Source organism: Daucus carota, chromosome 5 (genome assembly GCF_001625215.2).
Source record: "Daucus carota subsp. sativus chromosome 5, DH1 v3.0, whole genome shotgun sequence".
Taxonomy (NCBI): Eukaryota; Viridiplantae; Streptophyta; class Magnoliopsida; order Apiales; family Apiaceae; genus Daucus; species Daucus carota.
The window spans coordinates 15220521-15240367 of NC_030385.2; the positions used below are offsets into that span (position 1 = coordinate 15220521).

Sequence of the window (19847 nt, forward strand, 5' to 3'; positions counted from 1 at the left end):
AAAACTGGATTAGGAAGTACTAGTTCCAACAAAAAGAAGAACAACAGGAATGGCAAGTTAGATCCTAAGAACACCAATTCTAGGAATTCTAATGCTAGAAAGGTTTGTAATAATTGCAATTCTACTAATCATCTTACTCATGCATGTAAAGTGATTAAAGTAGATAATTCTGTTTCTAGCATGCCTAATACTGTTAACATGAATGCTGTTCATTTGCCATGTGGTAGAGTAGGTTGCATGCTATGTGCTATGAATATGATGTCTGCATGTTTTACCATGTTGAATGCATCTTTTTCTGCACCATCTACCATGAATATGAATATGCCTGCACCTTCTGTTGCCCCTGTGGCAAAGACTGCTAGTCCTTCTAAGAAGAAGGAAACTCCCAACTCCAAGTCTAAAAGCACTTCTGCTAAGACTAAAAAGGAGAAGAGTCCAGTCACCCCTGAACAAGCACATGTTAAACCAGTTTCTGTTGATAATCCTGTTTCTACTGAATCACCTGGACCCAAGAACGTCTGGGTACCAAAGAAAGTTTAATCCATTTGTGATTGCAGGGCACAGGAAGGAAAAGTAAAGTTGTGTGGGTTCTTGATAGTGGTTGTTCAAGACACATGACTGGAGAAAAGTCCCTGCTCACAGATGTGGTGATGAGAACCGGCCCAATTGTAATCTTTGGAGATGACAGCAAAGGATTTACAACGGGATATGGTAAGCTGAAAGTTGGAAATGTCATCATTGAAGATATCTCTCTGGTGGAAGGACTCAAGCACAACTTACTAAGTATCAGTCAGTTCTGTGACAAAGGATACGACGTAATCTTTCAGAAAGAAGTTTGCTTAATCCAGAACCGGAAGAACAAGGATCTTACACTCCGTGGTGTAAGAAAATCAAGTTTGTTTATAGCCGACATAGACTCAGCAAGTAAGGGGGAGGTCAAGTGTTTCTACACCAAGGCCTCTGCTGATGATAGTTGGTTATGGCATCGGAAGCTCTCACACTTGAACTTTAAGACTATGAACTCTTTAGTCAAAAGGGAACTTGTGAGAGGATTGCCACAGAAAGAATTCTGTCAAGAAGGACTCTGTGATGCATGTGAAAAAGGGAAGTCAAAGAAAGCATCACACAGGAGCAAAGGCATGACTGATATTGGTTCACCCCTTCAACTGATTCATATGGATCTGTTTGGACCAGTCAACATTCCTTCTATATCAAGGAAAAGATATGCTCTTGTGATCGTCGATGACTACTCAAAATACACATGGGTATTGTTCTTACATTTAAAGGATGAAGCAGCACTCGTCATCATTGATCATATTAAGAAGATTGAAAAGGAAGCAGATTTGCCAGTAAGGGCAATCAGATCAGATAATGGAACAGAATTTCGTAATGCTGTTCTTAATGACTTCTGTACTGATAAGGGTATCTCTCGTCAGTATTTAGCTCCAAGGACTCCACAACAAAATGGTGTCGTAGAAAGGAAGAACAGAACCTTGATTGAAGCAGCAAGGACAATGATTAGTCAATCAAGACTCCCAATCTATTTCTGGGCTGAAGCTGTGAGTACTGCTTGCTACACTCAAAATCGTACCCTGATTAACAAGGATTTGGATAAGACTCCTTATGAAGTAATGGCCAACAGAAAACCATCACTGAGTTACTTTCATGTGTTTGGTGCAAAATGCTTTGTGTTAAAAGAAGAGCATTTGGGAAAGTTTGATGCCAAAGCTGAAGAAGGCATATTTCTGGGTTATTCTTTGGAGTCTAAGGCCTACAGGGTTTATCTGATCAATGACGACAAACTGATTGAAAGCATCAATGTAAGATTTGATGATACCAAACTCCCAAGTCTCCAAAAAGAAAATGAATCTGATTCTCTGGAGTTTGAGAATTTAGAAGACATCTATTTAGGAGAAGATCAACCTGAAGCTGATATAAGGGAACCTAATTCAAATGAAGGAAATGCTGATCCTGAACCATCTGGAGGAAGTGTTGGCAACAATACAAATGATCATCATGGTCACAGTGGTCAAAGTGGAGGATCATCAAATAGAATCTACATCAGCTCAGGGGGAGTAAGTCAAAGTGGATCCACTAGTCACCACACTCAACACAACTATGATTTTGGTGAATCATCAAGATTGAATCTGCCAAGACAAAGGGTATGGAGTAGAGACCATCCTGTTGAACAAATCATTGGTGATCCAGACACAGGAGTGCAGACTAGAAGAGCAACTCAGAATGAATGCAACTTTGCTGGATTCTTGTCTCAGATAGAACCAAAGAAAGTTGAAGAGGCTCTAAGTGATCCAGATTGGGTATCTGCAATGCAGGAAGAACTCAATCAATTCGAAAGGCAGAAAGTTTGGAAGCTGGTGCCAAGACCTAAAGGAAAATCTATAGTTGGCACTAGATGGGTTTTTAGAAACAAACTGGATGAAGATGGTATTGTTACGAGGAATAAGGCAACACTGGTTGCAAAGGGTTATTCACAAGAAGAAGGAATTGATTATGATGAAACCTATGCTCCAGTTGCTAGGCTTGAAGCAATCAGGATGTTCTTAGCATTTGCTGCACACTCCAACTTCAAAGTATATCAGATGGATGTGAAAAGTGCATTCCTGAATGGTGATCTGGAAGAGGAAGTCTATGTTGAACAACCCCCTGGGTTTGAAGACAAAGAATTTGAAGACTTCGTATACTTTCTCTTCAAAGCACTCTATGGCTTGAAGCAAGCCCCTCGAACCTGGTATGACACTCTTTCCAAGTTCTTACTTGAAAATGGTTTCACCAGAGGTATCATCGATAAAACTCTTTTCCATAAAAAGCATAAGGATGATATAATTCTTGTACAAGTATATGTCGATGACATTATATTTGGTTCTACTAATGATCTTTTGTGCGAGAGATTTGCTAAGTTAATGCAGAGCAAGTATGAGATGAGCATGATGGGAGAATTGTCCTTCTTCCTAGGACTTCAAGTTATTCAGAAGCCTGACGGTATTTTTATCTGCCAATCTAAATACATCAAGGATCTTCTGAAGAAATATGGAATGGAAGAAGCATCTCCTGCCAAAACCCCTATGCCAACTGCTGTCAAACTTGATCAGGACAAATCTGGTAAGTCAGTTGACATCACGAAGTATCGAGGTATGATTGGCTCTCTCTTATACTTAACTGCTAGTAGACCAGATATCATGTTCGCAACTTGTTTATGTGCTAGATTCCAGGCTGATCCTAAAGAGTCACATCTTATAGCTGTTAAGCGTATTTTTAGGTATCTTAAGGGAACCCCCAATCTAGGGATTTGGTACCCTAAAGATACAGGTTTTAATCTGATTGGCTATACAGATTCTGACTTTGCAGGATGTAAGATTGATAGGAAAAGTACTTCAGGAAGCTGTCAGTTTCTTGGACGAAGGTTGGTGTCATGGTATAGCAAGAAGCAACACTCCGTGTCTACGTCTACAGCGGAAGCTGAATACATAGCTGCTGGAAGTTGCTGTGCTCAAATCTTGTGGATGAGGAATCAACTACAAGATTATGGACTCATGTTGGATAAAATTCCGATTCTGTGTGATAACACGAGTGCCATTGCCATTGCCAACAATCCTGTTCAACACTCCAAGACAAAGCATATTGATATCAGGTATCATTTCCTTCGCGAGCATGTCATGAATGGAACAGTAGAGTTACACTTCGTACCTACTGATCAACAAATTGCAGACATCTTCACTAAACCACTAGACGAATCCACTTTCTCTAGACTGGTTGGTGAACTTGGGATGTTAAATATGTCTAATTAATTAGACAAGAAATAACTGCAATTTGTTCGTAAGTTCACAAGTTTTAAAATGTACATATTTTCAGGACTTGTGAATTTACAAAGTGCATCCAGTATTTTACATAATTTTCTGATAATTAGTTTTAATTATTTGCCATGATTTATATGATTTGCATGATTTTATGTGGTTATGTGATTAATTGCTAAATGGTAGATATTTAGAATTAATTTTCTTGAATTATTTAAGTGCTTATATTCAATTAATGAATATTAGTGTTTATTTAATTCATATTTTAATTATACTTGATTAATGGATTTGGAGCAATTCAAATTATATTAAGTTTTCCATTAATTAGATTTTAATTAAAATATTTGCAGCATAATTTATTAAATATTTATTGACTGAATCTTGATTTAGTTAAAATTTATTTAATCTAATTGTGATATCAATTTGTTAGATTATTTTGGATTTGATCAAAATTCGTTTAACAATTGATATGTATTTGGGAGAGTTTTCCCATAATTTGTCTAAGTACTGAAATGGTGAGTGGTAGTCGAGCGCAACATTTGACTTAGTCAAATGTTGCGCCCGTGATGAGTCAGTATGTCTATTTAATCAGCCGAGCGCAACATTTGACCAAAAAGTCAAATGTTGCGCCCCCAGTCTACTTGTATGTATAGATGTATTAACTTCTTAGATTTTTGTTAAGTCAAGGGAAGTTGCGCCTCATACAGTACATGTATGAGGGGCAAACTTGTCAATCCACATGTTGCGCCACTCTCTGTTATCTGTGTCCAGTATGGGGGGCATCTATGTCTTTTCACATGTTGCGCCCCTCAACTCTCAGTACGCATATATACCACACTTAGACCATTTTCTTTTCATCAGTTTTATACACACATAGATACACACGACGAGAAAACCTCCACTGCCATTTTTAAAACCCTCGACCTCGAGTTCTTTTAAACCCACAAATCTCCACCAAAATCTTGTCCATTTTGTGATCTGTGACCAGTTTTAGAACCACTGAGACGAGGGCTTTCATTTGATCCGAACCTTTTTACGATCCATTGAGATTTTTCGTAAGGGTTTTTCGAAACTTTAGAACTTCTAGGACTGATTTGATCGTGATTTTAGTGTCGAAAATTTGCAGAACCGATACCATTATTCTTAGAATTTCAAGAAGTACAACATACTTTAATTTCATCGAAATCTGAAATTCTTGAGTTTAGGGTTTTACGGAGCGTTATTATTTAATTATTTTCGTGACATAAGTTGAAATTTGTTCGTTATTATTCGTGAAACGAAATTTATAATCATTTTTAATTCTAATTAAAAATGGCTGCAAATTTTGAGATTCCGAAAACAAATTTCACTATTGTTGAAAATAATAATTTAATTACGCAAGCGAATTATCGACGCTGGGTTAGATATATGTCAGAATTCTCATTTGCACGATTTGCTATGACAGAGTCTGTTTATCTTAACAAATCTCTACTTCGAGATTTTCTGTCTTCTATTTCTGTTGTAAATGAAGGACAGGTATTTGGAATCAAGTGTGTTATTCAGGGACGAACACTGATGATAACTGAACAAACTCTGAACAATACACTCCATCTGCCAACTGACAATTTTGAAGCTGTTCCAGACAGGGCTGAAAGGATAAACTTCTTCTTTGCTATTCATTGCCAGAGGGAGAATGGTGATCTTCCAGGAAAAATGTACGTCAAGCATTTACCTCGAGAATGGAATTTCTTCTTTAATTCCATCTCTCATGTATTTGCACCAAAGACTGGAGGGTTCCATGGCATCACTACTTTCAATCAAGAAATTGGAATTGCAATAGCACAGAACACAAGAATAAATCTGGGACATCTGATAATGGGAGCATTTCAGGACTCCTTAAAGAAGAACAGGAATGTGCTTCTCTATCCTCGGTTCTTCCAGATTGTGCTGAATCAACTGCTGACTCCTGCTGAAAGAGCTGTCTATCCCAATATAGACAATGTTATATGCTCTTTCATGACTACCAGGGTCATTTCTATGCTGGAAAACCATCAGAACTACACCAACAATGCGGATGTGGTTCTTCCGGAGGCAATGCAAGAATTCTTAAACAACCAGAACTTGCCTCCACCACATATTCAGAATGTTGCTGATCCAGTAGTTCCTGAGGAGGAGGCCCCTGAATCACAAGCTGAAGAAGTCACTGAGTCATCTCAACAAGCTAATATCCCTGAGACTCAAACTTCTCAAATGGAAGAGGAAGTGATAGTGGAAGATGCACAGACATCCTCAGATGACAATGCTCAATCTGAAGGAGAGGATTCATTACAGGATAATTCTACTGATTCTGAGAAACACCTGCAGAACGACTAGTGAGAACCCATCAACCCAACCTTCAATTGAATCTGCTATTCCTACTGTATCTGTGACAGAATTTGAAGCTCTCAAGTTCAAAGTTCAACATCTAGAAGCTGAGAATCTTGTTCTACGGGAGGAGTTAGTGGAAATCAAATCAACAATGGAACAAAGGTTGGCTGCACTTGAAGCTAAATTGCTGGCATCTCAAACTTCCAGAGAGGATTACTCAACTGAGGGGGAGAGAGCAGCAGAAAAAGCAAAAGGGAAAAGGGTGATATCAGGGGTGTCTGAAGAACTGATTGATTCTGCTCTTAAACATCAATTCAGTTACAGTCATGATGAATACATCCCTGAGTTTGTGGATGACAGGGTGATAAGGATGATTGATGATGATGATCTGGAAGAAGGAGAAATCCCAGACAATGAAGTCTTTGCTGATGAACTTGCATATCATAATGACATCTTTCCTCCTCAAGAATTTGAAATTGCAAATCCACAAGACATTGCTGAAGTTTCTAAGGATTATGCAGAACAAAGGAGAGCAAGGGAGAAGTTAGAAAATCAAAGACGGATTCGAAGGGAAAGGAGACTTGCCAATCTACACAAGGAAGGAGATGAGTGGGATGCTGCTAGATCAGTGTTTGACTTTCCAGAGGTCACTCAAGAAAACAATGATGACGAAGTGAAAGATATCTTTGACTCCTTCAGGAACAATTACAAGGATTTACATGATTATCACGAGGTGTTAAATGATATCATTTCTACTGTGTCTGTTGCTGTGCTTCCCAGAAGAGGATGGATGGTAAACATGTCATTTGAGCTACAAAGAGAAGGCCATGGACTCAAGCATGTGTCAAGTCAGTTTCTCAGAGATCTATCTTTAACTGAGCTGTTTGTGGTAAGAAATAAGATCATCTCAACCGGCAGAAAGCATAATGAAGTATTCAGAGATATGGTGGAAGAATGGATCACTGATATTGGAGTTGAAATTCATGACAAACCTTCAGTTATCAAGTATTTCAAGGATGGTATGATTCAGAGTATTGGACTCACTGATGAAGCATTATCAACATACAATCCTCGTATACTGAAATATCTGGAAACTCAAGTCAGGGAGAAGTGCTCAAGGACTAGCAAAGGAAGACTAACTGCTGAACTGCTATATGCCTATCGTCTGAACTTTGCTGCTCTGAGAGACTTAGACTTATCAGCAATCAATCGTCAACCACCATATCCACTGCCTCCACTCAATCCTGAAATTCCTGAAAATCCAAAAGCTCCTGTTGTAACCTACAATCCTACTTCTGTGATATTCAAGAAGAAGAAAGACTCTGAGGCCATTGCTATACCACTGACAAAAATTGGAAAATTCTCTTCCAAAAGAATCATTCGTGCTGTTGCTGCTGTCAAGTTATCAGTTGTGAAAGAAGACAAGAGTGTGCTCAAAAATTTGATTGATCTTCTGGAGATAAGAAAGGCTGTAGAGACTGTCCATAACACTTCAAGGGTTCGTGCTCATCCATCAAGAATCATCATGAAAATTGAAGGAATGGAGATGAATGTCACCTTTAAGAAGTTGAAGAAAATGGTTCATGTCCAGACATTAGAGAAGATGAAGAAGAATCTAGAGCAACCTCCACCTGAGAACACACTGGAGCAAGTGGCACTGAGTACCATCACTGCTAGGATTGAAGAAATTGAGAGCAAGCTCACTCAGAAGAAAGAGGAGGAAGCTGCAAAGAGAAAAGCAGAGCAGAAGCTGATTAATGCAAGAGCCAAGAAACCAAGGAGAGATTAGTTCAGGCTAGAGGAACAATGGCTGCTTGTATTTACTTTTGAATTCTGGAAATTGTAAGATATAATCCAGACTGTACTTAGTATTATTTCCTGTTTAAAATAGTATGCTTTTTCATTGTGTCAGTTGAGTTATCCTCTTAAAGGATTTGCTTGTCGAACTCTAACAATCAAATAGGGGGAGATTGTAAAGCATAATGTAACGTAAATGTAATTACGATAACTCAACACAACAAAAGACAGGAAACAATACGTAAGTATAATACAGGAATCTACAGGTTGGAGATTCAATACGAATAGACAAAGTCAATCAAGATATCTGAGACGAGCATCCGTCCACTGGAAGAAGTTCATTAACATGTTCAAGCCTCAGTGAAGAATAAAGTTCAATATGTTTCTGCTATCAAGATTGCCTAAAGATCAAGTATCAAAGACCAGAAGATTCCAGTATATTTAATTTGATTATTTATAATCAAATTTATCGAAGCAACATCTAACCCGGAATGACTGATCAAGTATATTATCAAGCAAAGGATTCAAGGAATCATTTCAGTTCGAGTCGTTCGTGAACCAGACCAGTGCACAGGACGTCAGGACGTACGAAAGTATTCAGTGGATTCAATCAACGGATTAATTGATCAAGGCAATTGAAGCTGCATCAACAAAAGATTAAATTTGAATTTATCTATATATATATATGTAAATATATTATTAATTGGAAATTACTTGAATCTACAATTATTCAAGTAATTCATAAAACAATTAATAATATATATATATATACATATATATATCTTAAATTTAAATTACTAATCTGTTTGACTTTGGTCAAAACTTGCGACACTTATACTTTGCACTTGGAGTATTTGTTTTTCTCTAAGGCACAAGATATATGTGTATTGGAGCGCAAGGTTTGACTAAAATAGTCAAAACCTGCGCCATGGTTACATCCCTGGATTTTGGCTAAGTATAGTATCACTGCAACAGTTAAGAGTCAAGCGCAACATTTGACTTTAGTCAAATGTTGCGCCTCCTGCGTAGCATCTCTCCCAGAACTCACTTAGAATTTATTCCAAGTCCAAAGAACAGATGAAGCGCATCCTTTGACCTACAAACGCAACATTTGACTGAAACACTTAGAATTATTCTAAGTGATTTCTTACAGTGGTACACTGTACTGGCGCCAACTTTGACTTCATAGGCGCAAGGTTTGACCACAGCTGTACATATATGCATTTGGGGCGCAACATTCATATATATATATATATACTCACATATATGTATATGAAAGTGGCGCCACCCCTTTGTATATTTGGACTTAGATTTATTTTCATTAAACGAATCCGTCCAGGACGAACTCAAGTCGTCCAGGACGAACTCGTTAACCATGGTTAGTTGTTGGAAAGCCTATAAATAGAGCTTTGTGTTTTCATTTGAAAACAACTACACACTTTGTAAGTGCACACACTATACACATTCTCGAGAGTTAAATTAGAAGATCGTATTTATCGAGAGTTTGTAATGGAGTGATTGTAGTCTCTGCAGCCGACACTTGTGTTGGAATTTGTAGCACCCGAGGATTATTTCTAATACAAGAATATTCCCCGACTTGCTGGAGTTATTTATTTACGATTGATTTAACATGGACTGAAACAAAGATTATCCGCAATTAAATTAAATCGAAGAAATTGGTACGACGTATTCAACCCCCCCTTCTACGTCTGATTGGACCTAACAAAAGGAGACAAATTTAAGCTATGTAATCTTCCCGCCAGAAAAGCTTTCGTTGGAAGTACAGAGTGTACTAACTTCCATAAGAAAAATTGAACTTTAGGAGGAAATTTTAATTTCCAGAAGGAAAGACAAATCGGACTCATTAATTCCACATTAGAAAGAGCTACATAGCAATCCTTTATAGAGAAGCTTTTTCCCGACCAACTCCAGTACAAGATGTCTTTACCCTCACTGAATACCATACTTGACAGCATCTGATTTAGAACTTCCACATTTTCTTCCTCCCAGCCTCTCAGATTTCTGCTCCAAATAGTACTCGGTAATCCTTCACAGTTCTGCCAAATCTCCCAAATTAGCCTTAAAGAAGTTGTCTTCATCATTGACAGATGAAAGAGTCTTGGATATTCATGCTGCAATGCTTTCTGACCATACCAAATGTCTTCCCAAAATCTGACACTTCTCCCATCTCCGAATTTCCAAATAAAACCATTTTTAAGCTTGTCACCATCCCATCCCATCCTCACTATTTTCAGGAGACTAGTTAAAGTGTAGCTTGAGGACCCATCTATTGTTATACTACTAGGATCAATACCTAGGACCCTGCCATACTTGCTCTGCAATGTCACATTCCAAAACCTATTCCTTTCATTTATGCATCTCCACCACCACTTACCAAGCATTGCGATATTTCTTTCCCTGACCTTCATAAGACCAAGTCCACCAGTGCACCTAGGCTGACAAATTTTATCCCACGCAATAAGATGCATATTATCTCTATCTTGTCCATTTACTACCTTATTACCCCAAAAGAATCTCCTCATCTTTTCCAACTGCATCTCCACAGCCCTGGGCATAAGGAACATGTTGAACCAATATACAGGGAGGCTGTCAAGCGCTGCCTGTAGCAGAACTATTCTCCCCGCCGTAGACATTGTTCTGCCCTTCCAATCAGCTAATTTCCTCCTTACTTTAGACACCAAAGGATCCCAAAACTGTACTCTATACGGAGATTTAGCTAGTTCTGGCCCAAGATAATTAAAAGAATCGGCTCCCACTTTACATCCAATAATCCCCGACCATTCCATCAGCTCTTCCACTGTACTATTAAAACCATACAATGTGCTTTTCGCAAAGTTTATTCTGAGCCCTGTCAGCATTTCAAAACCAAGGAGAACTCTCTTAACCCCACTGACAGGTTCACTATTATTCTTGACAAAAATAACAGTATCGTCAGCGTATTGAAGGTGAGACACCGTCCCTCCTTGATCTCCTAACATTATTCCTTGAAATATTCCAGCTTCCTCTGCTTTACACAACATACAATGTAAAACTTCTCCAACTAAGTTGAAAAGCAAAGGAGAAAGAGGGTCCCCCTGTCGAAGTCCCCTTTCTGGAATAAACTCCTTCATGGGAGAACCATTGACTAAAACTGAGATTCTAGATGTTATAAGGATCACTTCAATCCACCTGACCCATTTTCTATGAAAATTCAACTTATGAAGAAGATGTAGCAGAAAATCCCAATTAACCGAATCAAATGCCTTTTCAAAATCAAGCTTTAAGATAATACCCCTGCATTTTTTCTTTTCATGCTACCAATGATCTCACTAACTAATAAGATTCCATCCCATATTTGACGGCCTTGCATGAACCCACTTTGTACCTCTGAAATCAGCTTATTTAAAACCTTTTTTAGCCTTATCGCAAGAACCTTGGTAATAAGTTTCATTCCGGCATTGATTAAACTTATTGGCCTATAATCTTTAGGCAATTTAGGAGAATCCGACTTGGGAATTAGAGCAATAAAAGATGAATTAAAACCTCCAGGAAGAGTAAACTCATGCTTGATCCATTCCCACATTTTCTTTAGGGACCCTGCGTCGAAGCCATCCGGGCCCGGTGCCTTATTTGATGGACTCTGTTTCAGTGCAAGCTCCAGTTCCTCCATAGTGACATCCTGCACTAGCCTTGTAGCCTCTGACTCATCTAAACACAAATCCATCAAGGAGCCTAATGAAAATATATTCGACCCTCGCTTTTCTTTGAAGAAGTCCTCAAAATATACATAAAATTCACACTTTAACTCCTTCGGATCCGCAATCCAAGCATCACTTCTATTTCTCACTCCTCTAATTTTATTTTTGCTCCACTTATACTTCATGATACTGTGAAAGTACTTTGTATTACGGTCACCTTTCAGCTGCCAATTAATTCTAGCCTTCTGCTGCCACATTAGTGCCCTCTCATCATAACACTTTTCCAGCTTTGAGTTGATAATTTTACTTCTGTTGATGTCCCCTGATTCATCTGCTTGAAATTTCTCTTTTTCCAAAGTCATGATCTTCGCTTCTATATTACCATTTTCATTCTTGTTCCAATCTGCGATCCATCTTCTGACATGCTTGATTTTTTGGTGAAAGTTTCCCGCAGCCTCCTCCTTCCACACCTCATTGATTCTATCTAATAGGAGCTCATTATTGAGCCAGCATTCGAAGACTTTGAAAGGCTTTGCACCCCAATTTTCCTTACTGGAAGTAAGTAGAATGGCCCTGTGATCAGAGTTCATTCTTCCCAGGACCTCAACTTTCCAGTTTCCCTTTGAATATAGTTCCCAATTGGTTAAAACTCTATCAAGCTTACTTAGCTTGGCACTAGGACCACACCAAGTAAAATCAGAACCCACCATATGAACTTCAAACAATTCAGAAGCCTCAATAAAATCATTGAAAGAATTGGAGTCAGAATTCTGGTATATGCAATTTTTTCTATCCCCCAGATTCCTGACACAATTGAGATCTCCTACCAAACATATGGCCTTATCCTCATGCATTAGAATGAAATCCTTAAGAACTGTCCACAATCTTCTTTTCTCCATCGACATTTGGGGACCATAAACATTAACACATACAAATGCTTGATCTGTGCTAAGGACCTTACCCATGATAGCCAACCAATGTTTATCTCCCGTTGCCGTGTCCACTGTAATTATTCCACCATCCCAAAAAGTTATTAACCCTCCTGATAATCCATCTGAGGGGATTTCAACCCAACATCCAGGGTCCCAAGCCCCTATAAAATTCCTCTCCCTCACATCACTTGATTCCTTCTTGGTTTCCTGAAGGCATACCACTGCCGGTTGACTACTAGCTAACAGTTTTCTAAGATGGGTTAAATCTCAAATTGGTCACTAAAGTGAAGGCCATATCTCACTTTAGTGACTCGACTAAACAGGGACTCACATGCACCACTGTAGTAACACATTATCACAGAAACGTTAGTTTTTGAGATTCCCAGACGGAAAATCACAACGTGGCAGGCATGGCTTGGACAGCTAGGATTATTACCGTTTGACCATCCGATGTGGCAACAAACAACGGTAACTTGTTTGTGTGTATATATATAACCGGTGGTTCTTAACATTGAAGCAATTGAAACAAAAACATAGTATATCAGTTTCCAATTATGAACACACCTCCTACACCCATAACACACTATGGTTCGAACTCTTTTTCTGGGCAGTCGGTGAAGAAGGATGAGCACAGGACTTGCTTTTGTGGGAGACGAGCTAGGATCTGCACTTCTTGGACTCTTAAAAATCCGGAAAGACGATTCTATAAATGTGCCTCTGCTAAGGTAGTTTGTTATTAGTTTTTGTACCGAAATTATTTTATATGCTAATGAATGTTTTCGATATTTTGTAAATCGCCTTTATAGGGAATGGAAGGTTGTCATTTCTTTGAGTGGTTTGAAGAGGATTTTAGTCCTAAAACCTCGGAAGTGATTACTCACCTAAATCAGAGGAGGATTTTTCTGGAGGAAAAGTTAGAACTTGTTGAAGCTAATTTATCACAAATGACTGAAAAAAAAGGTGCTCAAAGAAGAGAAGAAGCACCTGTGTGTGGAGATATTGAGGGTGCAAGCTGAGAAAAACAAGTTGAAGAAACAGTTGATATTTTGTTTGTGTGTTGTGGCTGTGTTCTTCTTTGTTACGGTAGTAAATATGTAGTAGTTGTATGTACTAAATGTCACTGCAGAATGGTGGTTAGGATTCTATTTAATGTATGAAATATTGTGTAATGAATGAAAAGGCTAGTGCCTTTACTTTTTCTATAACCAGAGTCAACAACTGCAATACCTATAATAATAATAATGGTGGCAAAAGATGATATTCATTAAGAAGATACCAAATATAGCATTCGAATTACATCATTCCGCAAAAGCAAGTTAAACCAAAAGCAGTAGCAAAGTTAAACCAAAAGCAAGTTCCCTGTTGAAAATAATACTAGTCTGAAAAGAGAATAAAGCTCATCAAGAGCATTACAGTTCAACAGGGTCATCTGAGGTGTTCTTGAACTTGAAAGACTGCTTATACATCAGCCTTGTTGATATCCTTGATGGTGCAGAGGTGGAGCTAGTTCGACTCAATGGAGGGGTTGAAAGTGGTGGTTCCCCCCCCCTGCAGATTCACTGGTGGGGTCGAAACCGGTGGTGTCCCCCCCTGTTGACTCAATGGTGGTTGAAATCTCCTATGCCCCGGTGTCGGCATAAATACAGCCTTGTATCCAGTTGGTCCCCTTAGCTATTCCTGGAAGTCTGCATAGTTTTTGCCACTTTTTTCCCACTCATCTGTCTCTTGACCCCTCATCAATGGCATCTTCTTTTTGGGGATTTTTGTGAAAAAAGATAGACGTTCCTCCCCACCTTGCTCCTCAGTTGGGTCCTCACCTTGTTCTTCAAGAATATCCCATACAGATTGTGGTACTTCTTCTTCAACTGCCTTACCTTTATCCTTCACTGGACCAGTTTGTGAAGCTTGAGTTTGTGGTTTCCCTCCTTCTTCTGGCTCCCTAATCACAATCCCTGGCTGAGCTTTTCTTGGCTTTAATTTTTGCCTCCTTACTTCCTTTGTTGCTTTTCTCTTTGCCCCTGTTGGTGTCTCATTTTTCTTGGTTGCCTCAGTTGGTGTTGTTGCACTGTCCTTGCCCATAGTTGGGCATTTTGCTAGTCTGTGGCTTGCATCTCCACAGTTGGAACAATGCATCACCTTTTTGTTAGAAAATCTCTGCAGCAAAACACCTTGTGAAGGTGCAGTCTGACTTCTACTACCCCCTTCCCAAGCCTCTCTTCTTCTGAGTTTTTTTGGCATCCCTCGAAGCCTTTTGGGAATATCTGGTGGCAGCATTATCTCCCCACCATGGAAGTCCCAATATTCTTCCCCTTTCATTGCCTCCAGTGAGTGCTTGTAGGCTGCAAGATACTTCTCCCTCTTGTAGTAGTCAGACACATAATCAGTTGGATTATGTCTTCTTGAGTGAATTGCAGCTATGGCATGTTGACACGGCATGCCTGTGAGATCATAGACCCTGCAATCACAGTTTCCCCTCTCCAAATCAACTGTAACACATCTAGTTCCTTGCTTTACTTGAAATTTCCTTTCTCCATCCCAAGCAGCATTCCACTTCCTTGACTCTGTGATAAGCACATCAAGATATTTCTTGATTTTTGGACAGATCTGTAAGTCACTTGCAAGCATATCATCCCTCTTCTGTCTCATTCTTGTCATAAGCTTGAATTGAATTTCTTGAAGCATAGTGAGTAGTGGCATATATCTACAAAATACAACATTATTGTTTAAGTATTAAAACTGTCAGACATAATTAAGTCATGATTTAGTTAAGTACATAATTGAAGCATACCTCTCATTTATAATCCAAGAATTGAATCTCTCAGACATGTTATTGTCTGTATTATCCACCTTCGAATGTGTAGCAAAAAATGCTTTACACCACTGCTTAGGATCAATTGCTGAGAGTTGAGCATGTGCAGATTTAGAGTGCTTTTCCATCTCCTTCATTGCTTCGGTATATGCCACTTTGTGTGTAGAAAGAGCAATGTTCCAAAAGCATTTCTTCAAGACTCCTGTGTTGAACCTGCGAAAACAATAACAACAACCATCAGATTACACTGCATAGCAAGTAAATAAGTGAAGAACTAAAAAAATTGTACCTTTTTTTGAAGTTGGCACAGAGGTGCCTTGTGCAGAACCTGTGTTCAACAGAGGGTAGGAGTTCTTTCACTGCATTTTCGAGGCCTTTCTGTTGGTCACTAATGACTGTAAAGCCCCCCCCCATCACCCAAGTCAAGGTCATCTTTCAGTAGAGTGATGAACCATCTCCATGAATCTGTGTTTTCAGATTCAACCACAGCATAGCATATAGGGAACATTTGATTGTTCTCATCCCTCCCCACAGCAGACAATAGCTGACCCCCAATTACAGTTTTTAAAAAGCATCCGTCCAACCCAATAAGAGGCCTGCATCCAGCCTTCCAACCAGCTTTCAAAGCAAAATATCAAACATAAATTCTTTTAAATTTCACAGGGTCATCTTCATTCAGCCTAGTAGTGGATATCTTGACTGTGTTCTGTGGATTACTCAACAGCACTTCTTGGCCAAAATCTCTAACCCTCGAGTAGTGTTCTTTCAAACTTTTTGCAACTCCCTCAAGTGCCATTTTCCTAAGTCTAAGAATCTTTATCCTGGGGACTTCAATTTCCATCTCCTTCTTTATTGTCTCAGCAAGCTCCTTACACATCCACTGGGGGTTTTTCCTAATCCTCTCCCCGAAAACATCACACAAGTACTTCACAGAGGCCATCTTGTTTCTATATGGCTTGGTACATAAATGACTATTAACTTAAGGTCTTTATAGTACAAGAATCACTGTTTTTGTCCTTACTACACCAAATGTAGAAAGGACAGCCAGCCTCACAAGCAACCTGACATCTTCTGCTATCATTTGTCACAAATTGAATACCCCTTCGGTCAATTAAACCATATCTTCTAACTGTCTCTCTGAACTCAACCATATTTACAAATTTCTGACCAACTTCCCAACTTGGAACCTCCATAGACCTATCCTTCTTCCTCCTAACACTTTTTTTTTGGGATTTGGTGGACCTACATAGCCTATTTTTGCATTTTCATCTTCACTAGAAGAAGATAAAGACCCTAGAATCTCATTTTCAGAGTCATATTCAGATTCTTCACCTACATTTTCATCTGGTATGTTCATAGAATCTACTAACCCCTGTTTAAATTTTTTACAATTCTCCCTAATAGCATTCATCTCATTATCACTGCCGTATTCATCAGGCACAAAACTCTCATCCTCAGATTCCTCTGTCTCACTACTCCGTTTATACTCTGGATCACTCTCATCAGTATCATCACTAAATTCATCATCCACCCCCCATATTTGCCTCCACTGGATCCCCACCCTCATTTGGACAATCAATTACTTCATCAAGATCAAGATCAAAATGATCTACATACAACTCTATTCGACCGTAGGGCATACATATTTTAATCAAATCCCGAACCGAATTATCATCATAAATCACTCGCATACCCTTTTCAAAACTATATCCATTACACTTAAAATTCACAAGGGATGAAGACACATCATATGCATATTTTTCAGCAAACTCCTCAAGATCACGAAATGAAAACAGATCAACATCAAAATCTTTAATAATCTCAGTTTTCCCTCCAACATATTTAACATTAGGAGGCTTTGTAAAATCACCGTGGTGGTGTAGGTATAGAGTAGTGGTAGTAGACATGCTATAAACGAGTAGAACAAACATGTAAACATATAACACATAGCAGACCACTGACGCAATTAAAGGGCAAAAAAACTAGGGTTTATACATGTAAGAAAGGGGTATATACCTTGAAATGGAGAGATGTTCGCGTTCGGTTCGTTGTGTATGCTTGAAATCCTCGACCAGAGCCAAATCGATTGCTTGCTTCGATTAGGGTTTTATCCCCAAATCGCTCTTGCCAGCCCTAATTCGCCCCCAATTGCAGTTGTAGTCGCACTTATGTTTCTATAACTCTTATTACATTATTTCTATTAGTTTTATTACACTAATTTATTTGGGACAGGCTGAGTTGGAGTCCACGTAGATGCCACGTTTTTTCATTTGAAACAGACGTTAGATTTCTAACGGTTATCGTCAAGTCAACGGGTCAAACTAACGTCTCTGTGATAATGTGTTACTACAGTGGTGCATGTGAGTCCCCGTTTAGTCGAGTCACTAAAGTGAGATATGGCATCCACTTTAGTGACCAATTTGAGATTTAACCCTTTCTAAGATTATCTCTATTTGCCTTCTTAGAAACTCCTCTAGTGTTCCAACTTAACACCGATAATCCTTCCATAAATAAACCGTAATTTAATTGAAAGAGAGAATTACTTAACCTCTTTAATTATCCTCCAACCTTTTAGCTATTCTCTTAATAGCTTCATCTCTATCAACCTTTCCTTCCAAGCCCATGAGCAAACACGATTCATAAATTTTCTCTGCCTCACTAGCTCCTCCCTGACAATTCAATTGACCTCCAATAGAGCAAAGTGCAAAAGGTTGTCGTCCCTTTCTAGTATTTCTCTTAGGAGGTCTCCCTCTTTTCCTTCCCAGTTTTAGCTTAAGAAGGCATTCCTCAGCTTTCTTGACAGAACCAGAAGATGTTTGGACTTTCTCATGGCCACTGACCGATGAAGAAGCCGTCCCAGATGCTACTTCCAAAGACTGAGTACTAACAATGGAGGATGACTCAACCTCTCTAACTGACCATATAGATTTGCTATTTTCTGAAGAGATCAAATCTTCTGTAGTTTCCCTAACCACTAACTCTTCTGAGGTTTCTTGAACCACCAATTCTTCTTGAGTTTCTTGGACCACCATTTCTTCTTAAGTTTCTTGGACCACTAGCACCTCTTCCTTCGCCTCTAAAGAGCTTTGAGGCTTATCTAAATCTTTCTGAACTGATATGCTAGCATTTTCATTTTCCTTTTCATTTGAAAGCACAATATCCTTCCCTATATGTTTATCTTTTCCGGAGGTAACTTGACTATACTTTTCAGAATCAGGCACATTTTCATTTCCCAACGTTTGTTCTCTCGTAGCCTCCTTATCCTTACTAACCAGCTCTTGTTTTGAGATTTCCACCTCTTCATCTTGTTTTTCCTCAATGTTGTACAAACTTCCCGTTTCAGAATCATCACTACTTGAAATATTTTGAGTCTCAACTTCCCTGTGATCATCAGTCAACTCCATCTCCCTTAATTCTTCCATAATATTATCCTCAATTCCTATCTTGCCTACTTCCTTCAGCAGCACCACAATCTGTTTACCCTCATATTCAACTGCCAACTCCCTATTTATTTCCGACATCTCTTTAGTCTCAACCTCGATTATTGGAATCCTATACGCAAGATTCTCATCCAATAATCTAGAAATTGCCGTAATATTACCTATTCCTTCCAAGACTTTAGCAAAGTTACTAAATTTCCATAGAGTGATTGGCAGCCCCAAACACTCCAAGACTAGCCTACGTGGAATGATCAAATCCTCAACAGAGACAGGCTTACAATCCAAAAACCCCAATCCAAACAGGTCTTGATCAAGTTTTAAGAAGCTGTCTGAGGAAGGAAAGGTTACCAAGAATTTTGTAGAAGATAGACTCCTGACCAGAACTCCTTCATAGCCTAGAGCTTCAATTGTGTTGAGTATTTCTACTATTGAGCTTTCCTTCCAGGTTGACACAACCAAACTTCGTTCAACCTCAGAAGAAGGAATATGATCTGCAACTTCCAACTTAACAGTACCTAGAGTCTTCCTATCCGCTTTATCAGGAATGCAGGGCAGTGACTCTCGCTCTCCTCTCTTATCTATCAACTCTACCCTGGCCTGCTTAAACTCCCTTCTCCCCTTTTTATTATCTTGTGAGACCTGCTTGTGAGCAAACTGGGCTCTGATGGCATTTCCATCTAACAATTTACCATTCACTCCCCTAATGAAATTTTCAGCTTCTAATATGGATTGAAGTTTAATAAATCCAAATCGTTTGCCAAATTTATCCCTTCTCAACGGTGTAATACAATCCAGGACTCTACCCCATTTTCTCATGAAATTCCAAATTTCTAAAGAGTTCGACTTCTCTGGTAAATTGTGTACAAAAACCATTGAGTTCTTCTGATTTCTTCCCTGACTAACATCCTCTTTGTTCCCCAATATTTGTCGCTCCTTTCGAACCCACCTCTTTTTCTCACCATTCTCAACCAGTACATTCTTATAACTTTGCTCCCTATCCTTCCCACTCTTCC

General features: G+C 38.9%; 2 protein-coding genes across 2 annotated transcripts; one reads left to right on the forward strand and one right to left on the reverse strand.

Annotated features, from left to right (window-relative positions):
• Positions 1 to 13139: 13139 nt before the first annotated feature.
• LOC135152757 (uncharacterized protein At4g04775-like) lies at positions 13140 to 13601 on the forward strand. The gene is made up of 2 exons (XM_064093848.1): positions 13140 to 13310; positions 13392 to 13601. The coding sequence occupies exons 1-2, from the start codon at positions 13140 to 13142 to the stop codon at positions 13599 to 13601; spliced, it is 381 nt and encodes a 126-aa protein (XP_063949918.1).
• Positions 13602 to 14256: 655 nt separating this feature from the next.
• On the reverse strand, positions 14257 to 16334 carry LOC135152758 (uncharacterized). Its single transcript, XM_064093849.1, has 4 exons — positions 16056 to 16334; positions 15847 to 15938; positions 15374 to 15607; positions 14257 to 15286 (listed from the first exon to the last, which is right to left on the reverse strand). Exons 1-4 carry the CDS (start codon positions 16332 to 16334, stop codon positions 14257 to 14259), a joined length of 1635 nt encoding a protein of 544 aa, XP_063949919.1.
• Positions 16335 to 19847: the final 3513 nt, after the last annotated feature.

Coding starts and splice junctions, on each gene's coding strand:
- LOC135152757 (XM_064093848.1), top strand. CDS start 13,140: ATGAACACACCTCCTACACCCATAACACACTATGGTTCGAACTCTTTT. Junction 13,311..13,391: donor ATAAATGTGCCTCTGCTAAG/GTAGTTTGTTAT, acceptor TCGCCTTTATAG/GGAATGGAAGGTTGTCATTT.
- LOC135152758 (XM_064093849.1), bottom strand. CDS start 16,334: ATGGCCTCTGTGAAGTACTTGTGTGATGTTTTCGGGGAGAGGATTAGG. Junction 15,939..16,055: donor GGCTGAATGAAGATGACCCT/GTGAAATTTAAA, acceptor ATTGGGGGTCAG/CTATTGTCTGCTGTGGGGAG. Junction 15,287..15,373: donor TCTTGGATTATAAATGAGAG/GTATGCTTCAAT, acceptor TGTATTTTGTAG/ATATATGCCACTACTCACTA.